We start from the raw sequence: 17,050 nt of genomic DNA, 5'->3' as shown, positions 1-17,050 counted from the left end.
AACCTTAATCCACTTACAGGACAGGCTATGTATCTGTACAAACCCTCGGCTTTCCATCAATAAAGTGGGATGGTAGACTACTTCCATAAAACATAATTCATGTAATGAATATCATGTTGAATATGTGCCCTATTATGTTTTTAAGAGATCTTCAAGGACTAGAGAAATAGCTCAGAGGTTAAGAGAACTGACTACTGTTCCAGAGGTCCTGAGTTCAAGTTCCAGCAACCACATGATGGCTCACATCCATCTATAATGAGATCTGGTGCCCAGAGCACAATATACATAATAAATAAATTTAAAAAAAAATGCTGTTTAAAAAAAAAAAAAGAGGTCTTCAAATGTCTGGAGAGATGTTTGAGTCTGTAAAGTGCTTACCATGCATGCATAAGAACCTAAAGTTCATCCTCAGCTCCAACATAAAATCTGCACACGGCAGCACATGTGTGTAATCACACCCCGGGGGAGGCAGAGACAAGAGGATCCTGGCAGTCAGTCTAGGCATTCAGAGAACTCCATGCTCAATGAGAGACACTGCCTCAAAAAGAATCAGGTGTGGAGCGATTAAGGAGGACACCGTAAGTGCAGACGCACACAGGTATATAGACATCCACATGAGAGGCCCCTGCTTATTTTATAAATAAAGGAAAATTCGGAAGAGCCTTGATTCGTCCTTTTGTTTGTTTGGCTGATTTCTCTATGTGGCTTGAGCAGGATTTATGTTTACTTTTCTGGAAGTTTTTTGGCAAGATTTCTTTCTCCTCTTTTATTATTTTAGATAGGGCTGTGCTACATAACACTGGCTGGCCTTGAACTCACAATCCTCCAGCCTCACTCAGTCTAAAGTACTGGGACCACATGTCGACAACAACCATGCTTATAGATAGGTATATCCTTGACCACCACCCCGTCAGCTGTGAAAAATCACGGGTTCAAAAAACAACCGGTCTTGGACTCAGGCTGTGAAGTAGCTCGGGCGCTCAAAAATGAGCCCTCTGAACAGCTTCAGCCTTGGGGACAGATGGTCTTAGAGTGAATGGGATGGTGGCGGTAGACTGGCTGAGCATTTTCCCACTTTGGTACTTCTTAATACTTTATTAAGAAATAATGTAAAAATGGTACTTGTGTGGTACACTAAAATGTACATTATTCAAAGTGTCCTTATAAATAATATTTATAGTTTAAAACTGTGGAGATAAAAATAGTATTTCTTTTTATGTTGTTTTCTTTTGTTTTTAAATAAGCTCCTATGTATCCCTGACTGACTTGAAACTGCTATGTAGCCTTGAACTTTCGATCCTCCTGCCTCCACCTCCTGAATGCTGGGATCACAGGAGTGTGGCACCCATCCTATTTATGCCGTGATGGAAGTTGAAGCAGGACTTAATGAACACTAAGCTTCAAGCACCCAAGACCCCGTCAATAGCTTTTCTTTAATTGCTAATATGGTTGCCTCCCTTTTCCAGATTCTTCATGATTTTTTTCAGGGATCACCTCACATCATTTCTTCACTTCCTTATGAAGGTTTATTTCTTATTGATCTGAATAGTGCATTGTCTATGAATGATAAACACTTGCCTTTTTCCTGCGTACAGCTTTCCAGTCATTTATTGTTTTTGTTTTTAATTTACAACAGAAGTTTACAATTTTCTTTTACCTGAAATAACTGTTTTTGTAGTCATTTTTATCTTCTATTTTTAATCTTTAAAATCTTGTTCTTTGCCATAAAACTAGTTAATAATGACTCTTTTTTATAGCTTTGAATGTGGTTCATTTATTATCTTTACTTAGCCCTTTAGTGTATCTGGAACAGGTTTACCATTATTATTATTAATATTATTATTATTCAATATAGTCTTTCTAGGAATGAATGCACATTAAGTGTTCAAATTCCTTTCTTCACTCTGAGATGGTTCAGACTCCCCTAGGAAATGATGCTGCCCATAGTCGGGAGTCTTCTCACCTCGGTTAGCATAATAAAGACCCCATGAGAGATGCCTACAGGGCAACTTCATCCTTCTAGATCAGCGCTGACCGCTGACCATGGCTCCCTTCCCAGGCAAGTCTAGATAGAGACCAGTTGTCAATAAAAGCTAACATCACATCCATGAATCCACAGTTTCATAAAGTATGAAGAGAAAACCTCTCAGGAAGAATAAATAAGAAACCATCATTCTAAAATTACAGAAACAAATATGAAAGAGAAAATCACAAAATCAGACACCAATAAATAATGCCTCCGAAGAGAACAAAAGTTAAAATTTTAGTGTCTTTCAACAGCAACAATTGAAGTCAGCTAACAATGCAAATGCCCTCTGGTGACCCCTCTGAACCTGGAGTTGTGGGAACGGGCTGCAGATTTTGTCAGAACCACTTCTGAATTATTGAGATCTGGATTCTTTGTCCTGTGGGTATGCCAAAGGGACTGCTAGGGGTTCTGCTCCACTGTTTGCAAAGGAATCCCCACTGGACACATTTTTGTTGCTACGGTACTGTTCTGTTTTGTTGTTTCATTTTGCCTAGTTTTGAGCCAGGTGTCGCTGTGTAGCCCAGACTGTCCTTGCTGTGTACCCCAGGCTAGTCTCAACTTTGTGTTCCTTCTGCCTCAGTCTCCTAAGTATTTGCATTCCAGTGTACAGCACCATGGTCAGCTGACAATACTGTTGAGTGGCTGCCCTCTCACTGTGTTTCTATATCACTCACATTGTCCTCTCTCGTTCCCTCTAGCCTGTCCTTCTGCTTTCTTCCATAGAATCTATCAACGACTCACAGGAAGCAGTTTAAGGATGTCTGTAAGTAAGAACAGCTGGATGGTAAACAGACATTTGGCATCAACTGAATGTCATTCTCAAGGCAGATCACCGTCCCAGTCAGAAGCTTGAGAAAGCAATGGGCAGCACTCACTCACCTGCTGGAGTTTAGCTCCCACCATGGAGGCACTGATGTCAAGCACGAAGACCACATTCTTGGGTAGAGGAGGGAGGTCTTTGGGAGCAAAGTAGTGCACAAAGTAACCATTCAGAACCTGGTGGAGGAATTCAGAATAAGGAAGGAGATTATGAGAACAGTCGTTAGAACTTCTAGAACACAAAGATGTCATGAAACCCAAATATTACATGAGGTAGAGAGTCTAGGCTTCTACACCAAGAACAAAATTACCTACAGTCTTGATTCCTCCAAGAGAACTAGTGTTAACTAATATAATAAAGTAGAATCAACTCTTTTAAATTTATTCATCATGGACTGGGGTGAAACTCAGTGACAGAGCGCTTGCCCAGGATATGTGGACCCTGGGCTGAATCTGCATTACCTTGAAAATAATATAAATGTATACACGGGTATATATACACAGACCATGACAAACCACTGACTTTAATTATGCATCTTCTTCTGACCTTGCTTCTTGAGAAGCCTGCTTCTTTCATTATCTGTTTTACTAAGCGTCCTACACAGGGAGGTGTCAAGGTTGTCTGCATTCTCTGCGCACATCTACATAGTTTAATATTCTCACCTTGTCTCTGCAGCAATACAACCTGAAGGGAAATAAGCTCCGGAACAGTCTCTTTTAATTAAAGCTGAAGAGGTGCTAAATTTCTAACCTCATCTAAAACACCACAGGGAAAATTATATTATAGATTTCATTTGCTGTCCAGGTTACTGAAGCACGAAATAGGTACCCTTGGCAGCCAGCAAGGGAGCACCTCTGGTCTCTTTGAAGACATATTTGGGGTTTAAACCGTTTTACTGAGAAGCAGAAAGATCTTTCACCTTCAGGTAAGTATTGGAATCCATAGTTCTGAACTGAACAGATAGGATCATGCTCCACACACAGTGGCATCATGGAAGCCATTACCTGGATGTCACCAACGCTCTGCTCTCTCTTGACATCATATCGAATGATGAAATCTCCCAAAATTCCATTCTGGGCAATCTTAGCTTGTTGGACCACAGTCGGCTTAAAAATAACTTTGGCAAAAGTTTCATTTTGGTTGATGACTGTAGAAGGGGGAGGACCCGAGTTGCCTGTAAGTAAGATATAAACACAACAAACAGCTGAAATTCTAAAGCCTTTTCATGAAGAGAATTACCTTTTTGCATAGACACAGGATGTTAGACTTCAATCTATTGGACGCTTGAAGTTCTGGTATCTTCTAAGAACGTCTGTCAATTTCTCAAGGCAGAAAGGGTTTGTTTGGGCCCATCGTTTGAGCAGATAGATAATGGAGTGGAAACTGGTCACATTGCAACCAAGATCAGAAAGCCGAGAGATGAATACCTGTTCATTCCACTTGCTCCTTTTTAATCCAGTCCAGGACCCTACCCCATAAAACAGTGCCACCCATAGTGAGGGTCATCTTTTCTACCCTAATAAAGCTAATCTAGATAGTCCTTCACAGGCACGTAGGATTGGTTTGTCTCTTGGGTGATTCTGGCTCCTGTCAGATCAACAATATTAGCATTACAGAAGAACTTGTGTTAGGATACTGATTTCCTTTGCACTGGGTGTGAGTCCTTGCATAGGTTACCAAGCCAACTGTAAAATACGTTAATAGGAGTACCGATGTCATGCTCTTGAGAAGATCCAGTGATGTGATGTACATATCACCACCCTAGTTTGTGCTAAGCATCACACCGAGCAATGTTATTACCAAACTTAAGCATCTGCAAAGTAGGAGGAATTCAATATGGCATCATGGACATGTCACACTTAGGATGACACATGACTGTCACAATGAAAGAATCTACAAGTGATGCTGACAGTCTTGTTGAGGGAGAGCATCAGAGGGTGGAGAATATATTCTCTATTCTTCACTTACATAGAGTTCAAAGTCAAATACAACTTATCCAGAGACAAGTGAAGTAGGGTGAGTGCTCCTTTGGGAGGACAGGTGCTAAGTTAGAAAGAATACAAAAGAACTTTCAATGGGAAGTATCCTGTTTGATGTACAACATAGCAATATGGGTGTACTTAGTGTGAATGTGTGAAAGTGTATGTATGTGTGTATATAACTCATCAATACTTATGCATAAGTTTTATGTCCTTTATTCTCTTGTTTTAATTTAAACATGGGAGTTGGAGATCAGAATGAATTGAACAGACACTCTGTGGCAAGGAACATAACCAGCATAGTTTGCCAAGTGAACCCTTCTGTTCTTTTCCTTAAAGTAAATGTGCTTGTGGAGCCTCTTATATGGGAACTAGGGGGAGGGATCCACAGATGTTACAACCAGCAGAATTGAGATGGGGCTAAGAGTTACTGGAAAGTACTTGCCATGCCTTATCAGTTACATCAGAGACCATCAGCTGTCACCCCTCATTGTCTTATCAGTTACATCGAAGACCATCAGTGGTCACCCCTCACTTTACTAGGGTCCAAGCAAAGGCTGAAGAGTCACCTACAGTGCATCAAGCAGGCCTCAGCCTCAGAAGAGTAGCATTAGCAACGCCTCAGAACCTTCTAGAAATATCAGTTCTCAGGCCCTTCACAGAAACTCTCGAGAGAAATTTAACAAGTCCTGTATGTGACTCTGGTTTCTGACAATGGAAAATAAGGGATATTCTTTCACCCAGACCTCATACCATATATGCAGATCATAGCCAAGGCCTTTGTAGTATGTAAGTAATTCTAATATTCTGCAATAATCCAATGTATTATCTTTAAATTACCAGCATGCACCCACTTTATCTTGCTCCAAATCTCTCTCATAAAAATGTCTTTTGACAAGTTCCCGTTCATAACAAAATGAAAGTCCTGGGAATTTAAAGACTATCACTTCTTTCTTCTGATTTATTTGACTAGGTTCTTTGATACAGACCACGAGAAAGGATGTGTATTATTTTTGTTGCCTGTTGACCTCTGGGGTTCATTCATGATGAAAATTCATGAGTTTCATATAAATGCTTTATTTCACAGGCCTAAAGAGTGGGTGAATGCTCTGTTTGGTTCTTCACCAAGAAGGCAAATTCCTGAGGCTGGCCCCCGCCCACTCAGTGCCATACAGCTAAGGTTTTCTACCAGCATAGTTTCTACCACTATAGGGAGCAACTCGAAAGCAGTACCTTATTTTTTTATTTCTTTTTTAAAGATTTCTGCCTCCTCCCCACCACCGCCTCCCATTTCCCTCCCCCTCCCCCAATCAAGTTCCCTCCCTCATCAGCCCAAAGAGCAATCAGGGTTCCCTGCCCTGTGAGAAGTCCAAGGACCACCCACCTCCATCCAGGTCTAGTAAGGTGAGCATCCAAACAAGCAGTACCTTTTAAAAACTATTATTGTACAGGGGTGCACAGGGGTGCCAGGACACACGTGCAGAGGTCAGAGGACAACTTTCAAGAGCTAGCTCTCTCCTTCCCTCTTTGACTCCAGGGATCAAACTCAGGTTGTCAGGACTGCAGGGCACGCTCTTTCACAGTCTGGCCTGAGCCACTTGCCCATATCTCTAGAATATGACAGTGCTCTGGACAAGGAAGGTGACACAGCATGAAGGCCCGCGTGCCCATCTTCAACACCCGTGTAGAAAGACGGGCATGATAATGAGTGTCTGTAATTCCAGTGCTGAGGTGTGGAGATGGGGATCCTGGGGTCGCTGACCAACCAATCTAGTCGATCAGTGAGTTCCAGGTTTGCTGAGCAATTCTATCTTTAAAAGAAAAAAAAAAGGTGTATAGCAACAGAGGAGTTGACCTCTGACCTTCACCTGCACAAACATGTGCACAAACGCAGGTGTGCACACCTACACACGCAAACACAAAAGAAAGGGGAAAACAAAATCCTCTGTTCATTAGAGAAAGGGAAATCTGATAATTCTATTAATATAGACTTCCAGCTACTCATCTAAACCCCAAAGCAAAATAATCCTATTTAATACTATTGACATTTCCTTGCTCTGAACTAGGGCTCACACTGCTGACTGTCACAAAGTACTTCATAAGCACAGTGAGCTGAGTTCGCAGGGCCCTTCCCCGTGTTCTAAAGACAATGAATCCCGGAAAGGAAGGCTTCACAAGCTGACTGGAAGAAGGAAACCGCTGTCACACCTGTCTAATAAGAGGCCTTGCTTGTTTTCCTCCTCTTTGTTTTCTGCCCACTTGGTTAAAGAGGAAGGAGTGAAGTGTGGCAGCTGCCACAGTTAAGGGCACTGTATCTTGTCAACTGCCATCAAGAAAATGTACTAGCTTCTCCCTGTACCCGGAACTCCTCTCAGGCCACCAGCCTTCCCATGAGGCTGTCCTCCTGTGTACAGCTTGGACTTCAAATGCAAGAAACACTATTGTCTGTGGAAGCCATGTAATAGCAAAGAAAGTCAGCGCTTGTGTTTCACAGACCCTACGTGACTGGCTCAATGGTTCAGTTTTACATCTGGCAAACTGGAGCCCCACCAGGGTGCATCATTGCTAGGACCATGTTGATCATGGTTCCCGGTACATAATAGTTGTTCAATACATAATCACCTGTGTACTCATTAGTTTTCTAGTATAGTGTGAAAAAAAATGCCTGGTACAGCAACTTAGGGCAGAGAGGCTTCACTTTGACTCAGTGCTAGGGTACAGTCCATCACCGTAGAGGAATCACAGCAGAGGAGGCCAAGCAGCTGGTCACATTGTATCACTGGCTTTCTGCTTTTCTCCTTTTAATTCAACAACCCCAGCCCATTGGATGGTGCTGCTGCCCGCCCCCTGCAGGCTTAGCCTTTGGTCCTCAGGGGAACGACTCTGGAAGCCCCTCACAGACATGCCCAGGGGCGAGTCTCTTGGTGACTCTAAATTCAGTCAAGAGGGTGATGAAGCTTAACCATCACAGACCTTCTCTTTTGGAGTCATTTCCTATACAAATAAAAGGAAGAAAAAAAAACCTTTTTTTTTTTTTTTGGTTTTTTCGAGGCAGGGTTTCTCTGTGGTTTTGGAGCCTGTCCTGGAACTAGCTCTTGTAGACCAGGCTGGTCTCGAACTCACAGAGATCCGCCTGCCTCTGCCTCCCGAGTGCTGGGATTAAAGGCGTGCGCCACCACCGCCCGGCTCCTATTATCTTTCTATAACAGCTAGTCATCATTTGGAATCACAGTTTGTTTACCCATGACAGTTTGATGAAAACAATAACTTGGAAAGGCCTGGTAAGTCCTTATGAACATTATTGATCTGGAATTTAAGAGTGTCTACATAAAGAATAATTTTATAAAGTGCAATGAAGGTAGCTGCTTCTTAGAGAGCCCCCTGAGAGGGTGTGCAGAATTCTCATATGAATGCATGCATATGCTTTTCTGAAATGAAGATTCATAACTTCTGCTAAAGAAATTCAAGTTTATAAATGCTATTTCATTTTCTCTGTTTGATTCTACCCTTTAAAAACAAAACACGCATTTGGTTGGTATATATAATCTATTATATATTGTTTCATATCTAGAGAGAGGTTCAGAGGTTCAGAGGACACAAACTTCCAGTCTTGGCTTTATGCTAAACCACGGATGCTAGTCACAACAGATATTCTTTTAGACAACCACAAACGCTGGGGGAAGGAAGCCAGTTACTACATAAAGTGTCTAAAGGTGAAAATACACAGGGGCCAAAGAACCGTGTTCAAGGACACTGGCTGGAAGCTACAGCCCCAAGAGCTGATGAGCAGAGGGATTTCCTGGATTCTGTTTCCTGTGGGCTCTGGGCTTGGCTACTGTCAACCCCAAAGCTGCCAATATCTGGGCCTTCTACAAAAGGATTTCCAAACAAACACTGCCTGCTCATTTCCCCTGAAAAGAGGCTAGATGGCCTAGGTGTGTTTATAAAAATTCATCAGCTGAGCTACTCAGTTAAATTTCTGGCAGTCAAAAATACTGTGACTTATTGGGCAGCTACAATTTGATGGTTCCAGTAAAGACAAAAGTCATGCAGATCAGCTGAGTATTGTAATAAAAATAAAGCAGAGGCAATGAGAAGAAACTGGTTACTTTTTACAAATCTCTCATTAAATAAAGTTTTCTTATTGGAAAGGATTCTTCTCACGTGTTTGATGTGATGGTTACTATCGATTGTCAGCCTCCCAGGATCTCGAGTTCCCTAGGAGACACACTTCTGGGCCTGTCCGTGAGACTCATCTACAGTGAGCTAAGCGATGTGAGAAGACCCATCCTGTACGTGGGAAGCACCATCCAACAAACTGGAGGCTCAGACTGAATACAAAGGATGAAGAGAGCCAAGATCTGCTCTCTGGTTCTGACTGCAAATACAATGTGACCATCCTCCTCACCCTCCCATCTCCATGGCTTCCCCACACAATGAACCGAGCCCCTTGAACGGGAAGCTGGAACAAGCCCTTCATCCTACACTGCTTCTTGATTAGCCTCAGCAATTAGATAAAAGTAACTTACATACTTGGTGTGGTTTTTTTTTTTCTTTTTGGAGAAAGCATTATATAAGCACAATAGCATCATATAGCACAGCAGAGAAGAATAATGAAAATTTACATTTTAGAACTCAAGAGGTCTTTTTTATAGTTAAGTGGTGTTTGTCCAAATTTCTTAACAAGTTTGCATTCTTCGCTACTTCTTTAAGTTTCTTTCTCCCTTAAATAATATATTACTGACTCTCAGTTTCCATAATTGAGTATGAAGAAAGCTCATACATGTTGACCATTTAATATGAAGGAGATTGCCATATCCATAAGTGGTTTCCATGAGACAACTGAAGACACTGATTATGGAACTCTGTGGGCAGACACAGCCGAGGCCAGCCTGACTTTAGCCACAGCTGTGACTGATGGCTTCCTTCACACAATGGCATCCACCTAACACACTAGAAGAATCAAAAAAAATCAAAAAACCAAAGTGAAGTCCTACAGGAAGAACACGCTGTTCCCACTCCTTACCTAAAGAGGAAACGCCAGGCTTTGGTGACACATTCATCTCTTAGCATGCTATCCACAGATGGCCCCAACCGAAATCCAGTCAGAACAAGGAAGGTGACATGGGCTTCCATGCCAGGATGAAGAAGGAAAACAAAGCTCACTCTGGAGCCAAATGATTCACACCTGAGTCACCCCTGAGCTAAACAACACTGAAACGCTTCACATAACAATTAGTTGCTTTCCTGGCAAAAGTTCAGAGATCTCACCAAAGCCAAATCGGGCTATGCCCTTCAGCTGTTGAAAAGCAGCCGGATCCGAGGAATAACATAGAACTGGGGGTTTTGTGGTGAGTCACAATACTATCCTTTAGTTTCGGACACTTGCCGGATTTAGAAAATAAAAATACAGGATGTCCGCTTCTACTTGAGTTTTGGACAAATCGTCAATAGCTTTCAGTATGTCCAGAGTGTTGCATGGCATCTGTGGCTTCCCCACAAATAAAGTGTAAGTAGGCGTCAAGATTTCACCCAGCAGCCCTAGCAAAGAGAAATTTAATTTAGAATTTTTTGAACCAATTTCTTCTACAATGAAAATGGGTAATTAATGTGTCTGCCCTCTAACCCTCCATGATAGCAAAAGGAGAGATAGGCCCAAGACCTGGCAAAACTAAAGCAGTAAACTGTTGGAAACTTAACAGCTCTTTATTACAAAGTCCTTTCTTTCTTAATTCATTGAACAAAAACTTCATAGGCATCCATTCCATGCCAGGCACTACCGCAGAGGACTGAAAATATACTCTCAAGAGCCCTGACAACCAAAGATAAAGTCAGTTGTAAAGGAGAACATTCATAAAAGTTGAGGAATAGGTTTGATTCAGCCTTCCTGAACATATGGCACTGTATTGGTCTCAAGTCAAAGAGCATAGACCTTGCACCACAGCGAGTCTCTGACTCTCGATAGATGTGTCCACAGCTTCTCCTTCCAGTGCAGAGGGGAGTGGAGTTGTGATTTAGCAATTCTCTTCTTTCTAGTTAAGCTACTCCGTTTCCAGGATGATTGAAGTCAAAGGAGTATAGGAAGTTTTGAGGCGGAGGGGTTGAGACAACTGAACACAGGCTCAGCTCAGACCTTTAGCTTCTCTGTCTCTAGTGCCTGTGATGCTGAGTCAAAGCTGGGATGACAAGAGGCACCTTCTGCAGGTTATGTAAGCAATTTTGAGCTGACCTGATTCCAATAGTAAAAACCTTACTGGTAAGAAGGTGAACAACAGATACTTTTTAAAAAGATCTAACAGCAGGTTGGGGAAACAAGGGATTGAGCAGGATGCGAGAAAGAGAGAAGGAAGGGATGAGAGTTAGAGTATGCATTCACAAAATTGTGAACAGACGTGTTTATTTTTTTTTAAAGATCTAAAGTCAAGATTATTGTGAGGGTTTCATGACATCCCAAAACAATGCTGCTTCATTTAAAAGCTGCTTCTTTTGATCAAAATCCTGACCTAGTTGATGCCCCTAAATTCGGTTGGGAAGCCCAAAGTCATGAGTCCAAGCCTTTGCTAAGCATGAGGATGACAGTATAGTTATGAAGATATCTGCCTGATATCTAGACAGAGAGATGAGTGGGTGCCTGGGGCTAGGGTGGTGACCGGGTGACTGCATATAGATATTGATATCTTAGGGAGTGCTACAAGTATTCTAAAATTAGTTTGTGATGATGGTTGTGCAACTATGCAAACACTAAAATGCAATGAATTTCATCCTTAAGGTAAGTAATTTTTATAGTATGAAATTAAACCACAATTAAAATAAATAAGATGGACATAGCAGTGCATGCCTATAAACTCAACACTAAGGAGGTTGATGAAGGAGGATCATGAGTTTGAGACCAACTTTGGCTCCTAAGTGAGATCTATCTCAAGGAAACAAACAAAACAGAAAAAGGTTAACTGGCTGGGGAGGAACCCTGCTAAGAACAGTACGTTAAGTGCTATGAGCCAAGGAGAAGGCTGCTTATGAGATGAACGTGTTAGCATGCTGTGTTAGTTATTTCTCTTATTTCTGTAACAAAATACTTCACTAAAGCAACTCACGAGAAGAAGGTTTTACTTTATCTCACAGTTTGAGAGTACAGTGAATCACGGCTGGGGAGTCAGGAGAATGAAGTGGTTGGTCACTGTGGTGGATGCAGAATGGCCCCCACAGGCTTCTGTATTTCAATACTTGGACTATTTGGAAAGGATTTGGAGGTTAGCCTCATCTGAGAGCTGTGCCATTAGGGGTGCCTTTAAGGTTTCAAAAGCCATTACAAGGTAGCTTCTCTTTCCTGCCTCTAATTTGTGGATTGGGATGTAAGCTCTTAGTTCCTGCTCTAGCACTCCACCGGCCTGTCTGCGGTCATGCTCTTGCCAAGCCCTCTGGAACCATAAGCCCCAATAAATACTTTCTTTTATAAGTTGCCTTGGTCATGGTGTCTCTTCACAACAATAAAAAAGTAATCATCCAGATTCAGGAAGCAGAGGGAGATGAATGCTCACGCTCAGACTTTCTCCTTTTCATTCAGTCTAGGACCCCAGCCCACAGGATAGTACTGCCACGTTCAGAGTGGATCTTCCCCACTCTGTTGAACTTTTCCTGGGAACATTCTCATAGATAAAGACAGAGATTGCTTCCAAAGTGATCCTAAAGCAAGTCGAGCTGAAAACAGCGATGAACCGACACACAGAGAGAATGGAATAGTGACCTCTGAAATAAGCAGTCGAGCTGAAAACAACTATGAACCGCCACACAGAAAGGATGGAATAGAGACCCCTGAACCCACACACATTTGAAGTACATGCCTCAGTGCACACCTAAAGAGCATTCATCCCAGCTAGCCATGTCCCCGGAAAGGCTTCATTTCAAATGCTGGCATGTGCTGCATAATTAATAGTGAGGCACGTGACAGACCATGTGCCTATTTGACAGTGGCTCTGTAAATGCTGTGACAAAGCTGAGGGACTCCTGCCACTTAGGGATGCTGTGGTCTGCGATCATTTTAAAAGTGCAGTGTAGTTCATGACTCATGCTTACACACACACACACACACACACACACGCATACACACCATAGCCAGCTGCACAAAAGTAGAGCATACACAATTATGCATGTTGTTTGAATAGGTGTGGTCTTGTGGAAGAAATGTGTCATTGTGGGGGGCAGGCTTTGAGGTCTTGTAAATGCTCAAGCTGCACCCAATGAGACAGTCTACTTCCTGTTACCTGCATATCAACATGTAGCAACTCCTTCTCCAGCACCATGTCCCCCTAAGATGATAATGTACTAAATCTCTGAAACTGTAAGTCACCATCTCAAATATTTTCCTTTATAAGAGTTGCTGTGGTTAAGGTGTCTACACACAGCAATAGAAACTCTAAGACCATAACCCCAATAAAACTCATTGACTCACCAAGTTGTACCTTGGTGGTATCCATACTTTGGATTGCCGTGGGTCCCCTATCTAGAGTTAGTAGATGTGTGTGCTGACACCCCCCAGAAAAAAAAGTTTTTCAGACAGCATCCATAAGGCTTGCATCTTTATAAAGAAAACAAGCATGAAAAGATATGGACTAGCAAGGTTGTTATAAAAACAGAATGAGACTACACCATGGGCAACACTCTCTGTGTGCTACCTAACAAAATAATGCTTAGGCCAAATGCATCCTTCAAGAGCAATACAAGCAAAACTCATCTATTCAACGAAATAAGCCCGACTCAGCAAGATTAATCTATGTGACATTTCTTACATGCAAAATCTAGATTTAAAATCATACATGTTTGCATGTGTGTTTATGCATATAAGATATGGAACTGGAGAAGGAACCCTGAGGAAGAAGAAAGACATCCTGACATAGCCAGAAAATACAGAGAGTAATGGAATATTTGTGGGGAGGAAGGAGAGAGGGAGACTAGCTTGACGGATGGAAGGGAGCCAGGCAGCAGGAGAGAGGGGTGTGAGGAGAGGGGAGGAAGGAACAAAAAAGAAGGAAGTCTAATGACATGTGCATGAAGATGCCATGATGAGACACACGGCTTTGTCTTCTAATCTAAAAATAAATAAATCATTTTTTTAAAAAGATGAAATGGAGCCATAGGTCAGAGACTCATTTAGACAAATTGCAAACATCTGATTTCTTAATCACAGAACTATCTGAGAAATGAACACCCAGCCTTGAGTCAGGCTCTCTCTGTTCCAGCTCACGTTCTGGGGCAAGCCTGACTCTAGTGTGATCTCTACCCTAGATTTATTTTGGAAACACACAAGGGTGTCCAGACAAAACCACAACATCCTGTGTTCCTTGCTGCTGGGGTCACCATTCTCAGAACAACAACAGCTGAGCTCGAAAGATCAACAGGAACGTTAGTGAGCAAGTCTGCCCTCAGCGTGGGGCTAAAGGACACCCCAGTGAACATCTCCAGGTTCCGGAAGATGGAGATCTGCTTTGATACAAAGAGGTGGGGGGAAATCTTAAAAATAAACAGGCCTGAAGAGATCAATGGTCAAGAAACAATTTTTGGAGATGCTAAGAAGCTCCAACTATAAACAATAAGCAACTGACAGTCATAATTCATACCCTGCCCAAAATCCACATGAACAGAGGCACGCAGCACATATTCATCTCTGAAGAGTCATGGGGGCTCTGAAAATCAGGCAAGCATACATTTCAGTTGCCTTCAGTTCATCCTGAGGATATAGTCACTAACCCTGTGTGTTCATGGAAGGCGCACTACACAGGCATTTCACTGCTACGAAACACTACCACCACTGGGAAGCGTCTTCCACTGAATAATAATTCTTCAAACAGCTAAAGCTAGAAAAAATTCCCTCTAAAGTTACTATTAGTGAGGCAGTAGTTTCGAGAGCATTCTCCATTATTTTAAAGTATTTGCTTTTGAAGATGCCGTATTAGTGATAAGCACTGTTTAACAGGCATTAGATTAGATCCTGCAAAGAGACAATGGTTGATGGGAGACAGATACTTAATATGTTTTAAGATGTCTAGAGGGAAAAGTAACTATAAGGAACATAATAATGATAATAATAACACAGCAATTATTAAGCTCTTACTCTGGGCCAAGAGGCTTCTGTACGGTGTGCTTCAAATCACCGAGACAGCCTCTGCCCCTGCTGCAGCTGCAGGAGCTCCGTTTCACACAGCTGCAGTGATTTCCTGATTTCCTGATTTCCTTCCAGTTTATACCAATAACTGAACCAAAATCCATGAGCCGTGTAACCACTCCCCACAGGGCATGAGGATGAAGGCTCAGACTTCCTGCCTTTTCTGAATGTCAGACTCCTTGACAACAGTTTGGCTTTCACAGTTGGATGTGGCTCGCAAGGGTCAAGTGTAGCTTTTGTTTTAAGATGTGCCTGCTCTGGACTCGGCTAGCAGCCACAGGCTTTTAACGCAGAGTCTGCCCTTTCACTTGTTCACGTCTCATTGGCTGTTCCCCTGTTCCCAAGGTCACAGATACCTGAAACTTTGTACTCCACCCTGGAGTGATGTTTGAATACGGTTATCTTATTACTGGATTGGATTTGACATTCAGCCGTACTTGTGTGTCAAGCATAGAGACAGACATGAGTAAGTGCTTAATACGAATTATTATTTGGAATTAATGATGATTTCTGAATGGTACAATGAGTGAGTCTCTGTTTCTTGTGCCTTTTTATGGACTCTTCTCTCTGCATGTTTGTTTCATACAGTTCTAATGTGTCAGTTTTTGTTTGGTCTTATATTATATTTTATTATTGTCCCATAGAAGCCTGTTTGCTTCCCAATGAGAAACAGAAAGGGAGTGAATCTGGATGGGATAAAAAGGTGGGATAGAGCTGGGAGGCATACCGGGGAGAAATCCATAATCAGAATATATTATGTGGGAAAAATTATTTTCAATAAAAGACAAATATGTAATATGTATAAATATATAATACATATGAAAGCTTCTACAGTAATAATAGGCTTCAGTTTTTAAAATATACATGTATATATATCACCTTAAATCTTTCATAATTACTTCAGTAAGTTGAATGCTATATTTTAAAAGAAATCAGAATTTAAGAAAAGCCTGAAATTTGAGCTTCTATGTTAAAATGATTGCTTAATATCCCGTATAGATTGGAACCTATTATTTTCAGTACTGAGTACTGAGTCTTGTTCTTCACTCAACCTAGTAAAGTCTTGTTCTCTGAGCTCTAGCCTAGCTGCCCTCTGACTTTTCACTTTGAAAGCTTTACTGTGCTGTCCAGTCTAGCCTTGATCTTATTCCATAGTTCAGGCTGAACTTTCAAATCTCCTCCTTCAGCCTCCCAAGCAGGTGGGATTACAGATGAGTGCCGCTGTCTCCAAACATGTTTTTCCTTGAAAGAATATAATATAGCATTGATAAATATTTCAAAGAAGATTGATGGGGCTAGGAGAATAGGTCAATGGTAGGGCTCTTGACTAACATTTTCAAAACCTTAGCCTCCAGCCCACTCACCATAAAAAAAGATGAATTGTTATAGAACATAGCCACAACCCTTTTCCCTTAATATGAAATGATCGTTCTATGGAACTCTCTAATCTCTGTCTGACATACTTAACGTCATCATGCGTGCTCTGTCCTACATATTTGATAGTGCCATGCATGCTGATATGTTTTGTCTTTTCCCCATTACATGATGAGTCACTTTTGATCCTTGCTCATTCCTAATTGCTCCTGTATCATTAAATATTTAGACTGATAAGATAATTTGTCTGTTTAATACTATTAGCTTTCTGGGTGTAACAACCTCAATATATTAAAAAATTTTACCTAAAATCAGATCCTCAGAGGGGGTTACAATGTCAAAATACTTAAACATTTATTCATCTCTTGAAGGAAGATGGGTCTTTAAAAAATAATTATGCACTGTTAATCCCAGCACTAGGGAGTCAGAAGCAGGTGAATCCCTGTGAGTTCGAGACCAGCCTGGTCTACAGAGTGAGCTCCAGGACACGCTCCAAAGCTACACAGAGAAAACCTGTCCCGAAAAACAAACAAACAAAAACAAACCAAAAAAGAGTTATACAAACCCTTGTCTTTGTTGACTTCCTTCCAATTCCCATAAACATGCAACCTTTGGGGGAAGGGGCACCATTTCTTTTACAGAGTTAAGGAAATCCCAGTTCCAGTGAACGTCCCCTAAGACCTGAGCAC

The 17,050-nt window shown here is 41.7% G+C and overlaps 1 protein-coding gene across 1 annotated transcript in view; it reads right to left on the bottom strand.

Annotated features, from left to right (window-relative positions):
* Nucleotides 1-17,050, bottom strand: part of Itih5 (inter-alpha-trypsin inhibitor heavy chain 5) — a 101,960-nt gene that overhangs the window by 46,360 nt on the left and 38,550 nt on the right. Inside the window, exons 6-7 of the mRNA XM_057787506.1 lie at nt 3,854-4,023; nt 2,909-3,025 (exon numbers count right to left, since the gene is read on the bottom strand). Of these exons, the coding sequence (XP_057643489.1) occupies nt 2,909-3,025; nt 3,854-4,023 (287 nt within the window). The remainder of the gene's footprint in view (nt 1-2,908; nt 3,026-3,853; nt 4,024-17,050) is intronic.

This window comes from Chionomys nivalis, chromosome 13 (assembly GCF_950005125.1).
Source record: "Chionomys nivalis chromosome 13, mChiNiv1.1, whole genome shotgun sequence".
NCBI lineage: Eukaryota > Metazoa > Chordata > Mammalia > Rodentia > Cricetidae > Chionomys > Chionomys nivalis.
This window is presented reverse-complemented; position numbering and strand designations above follow the sequence as displayed.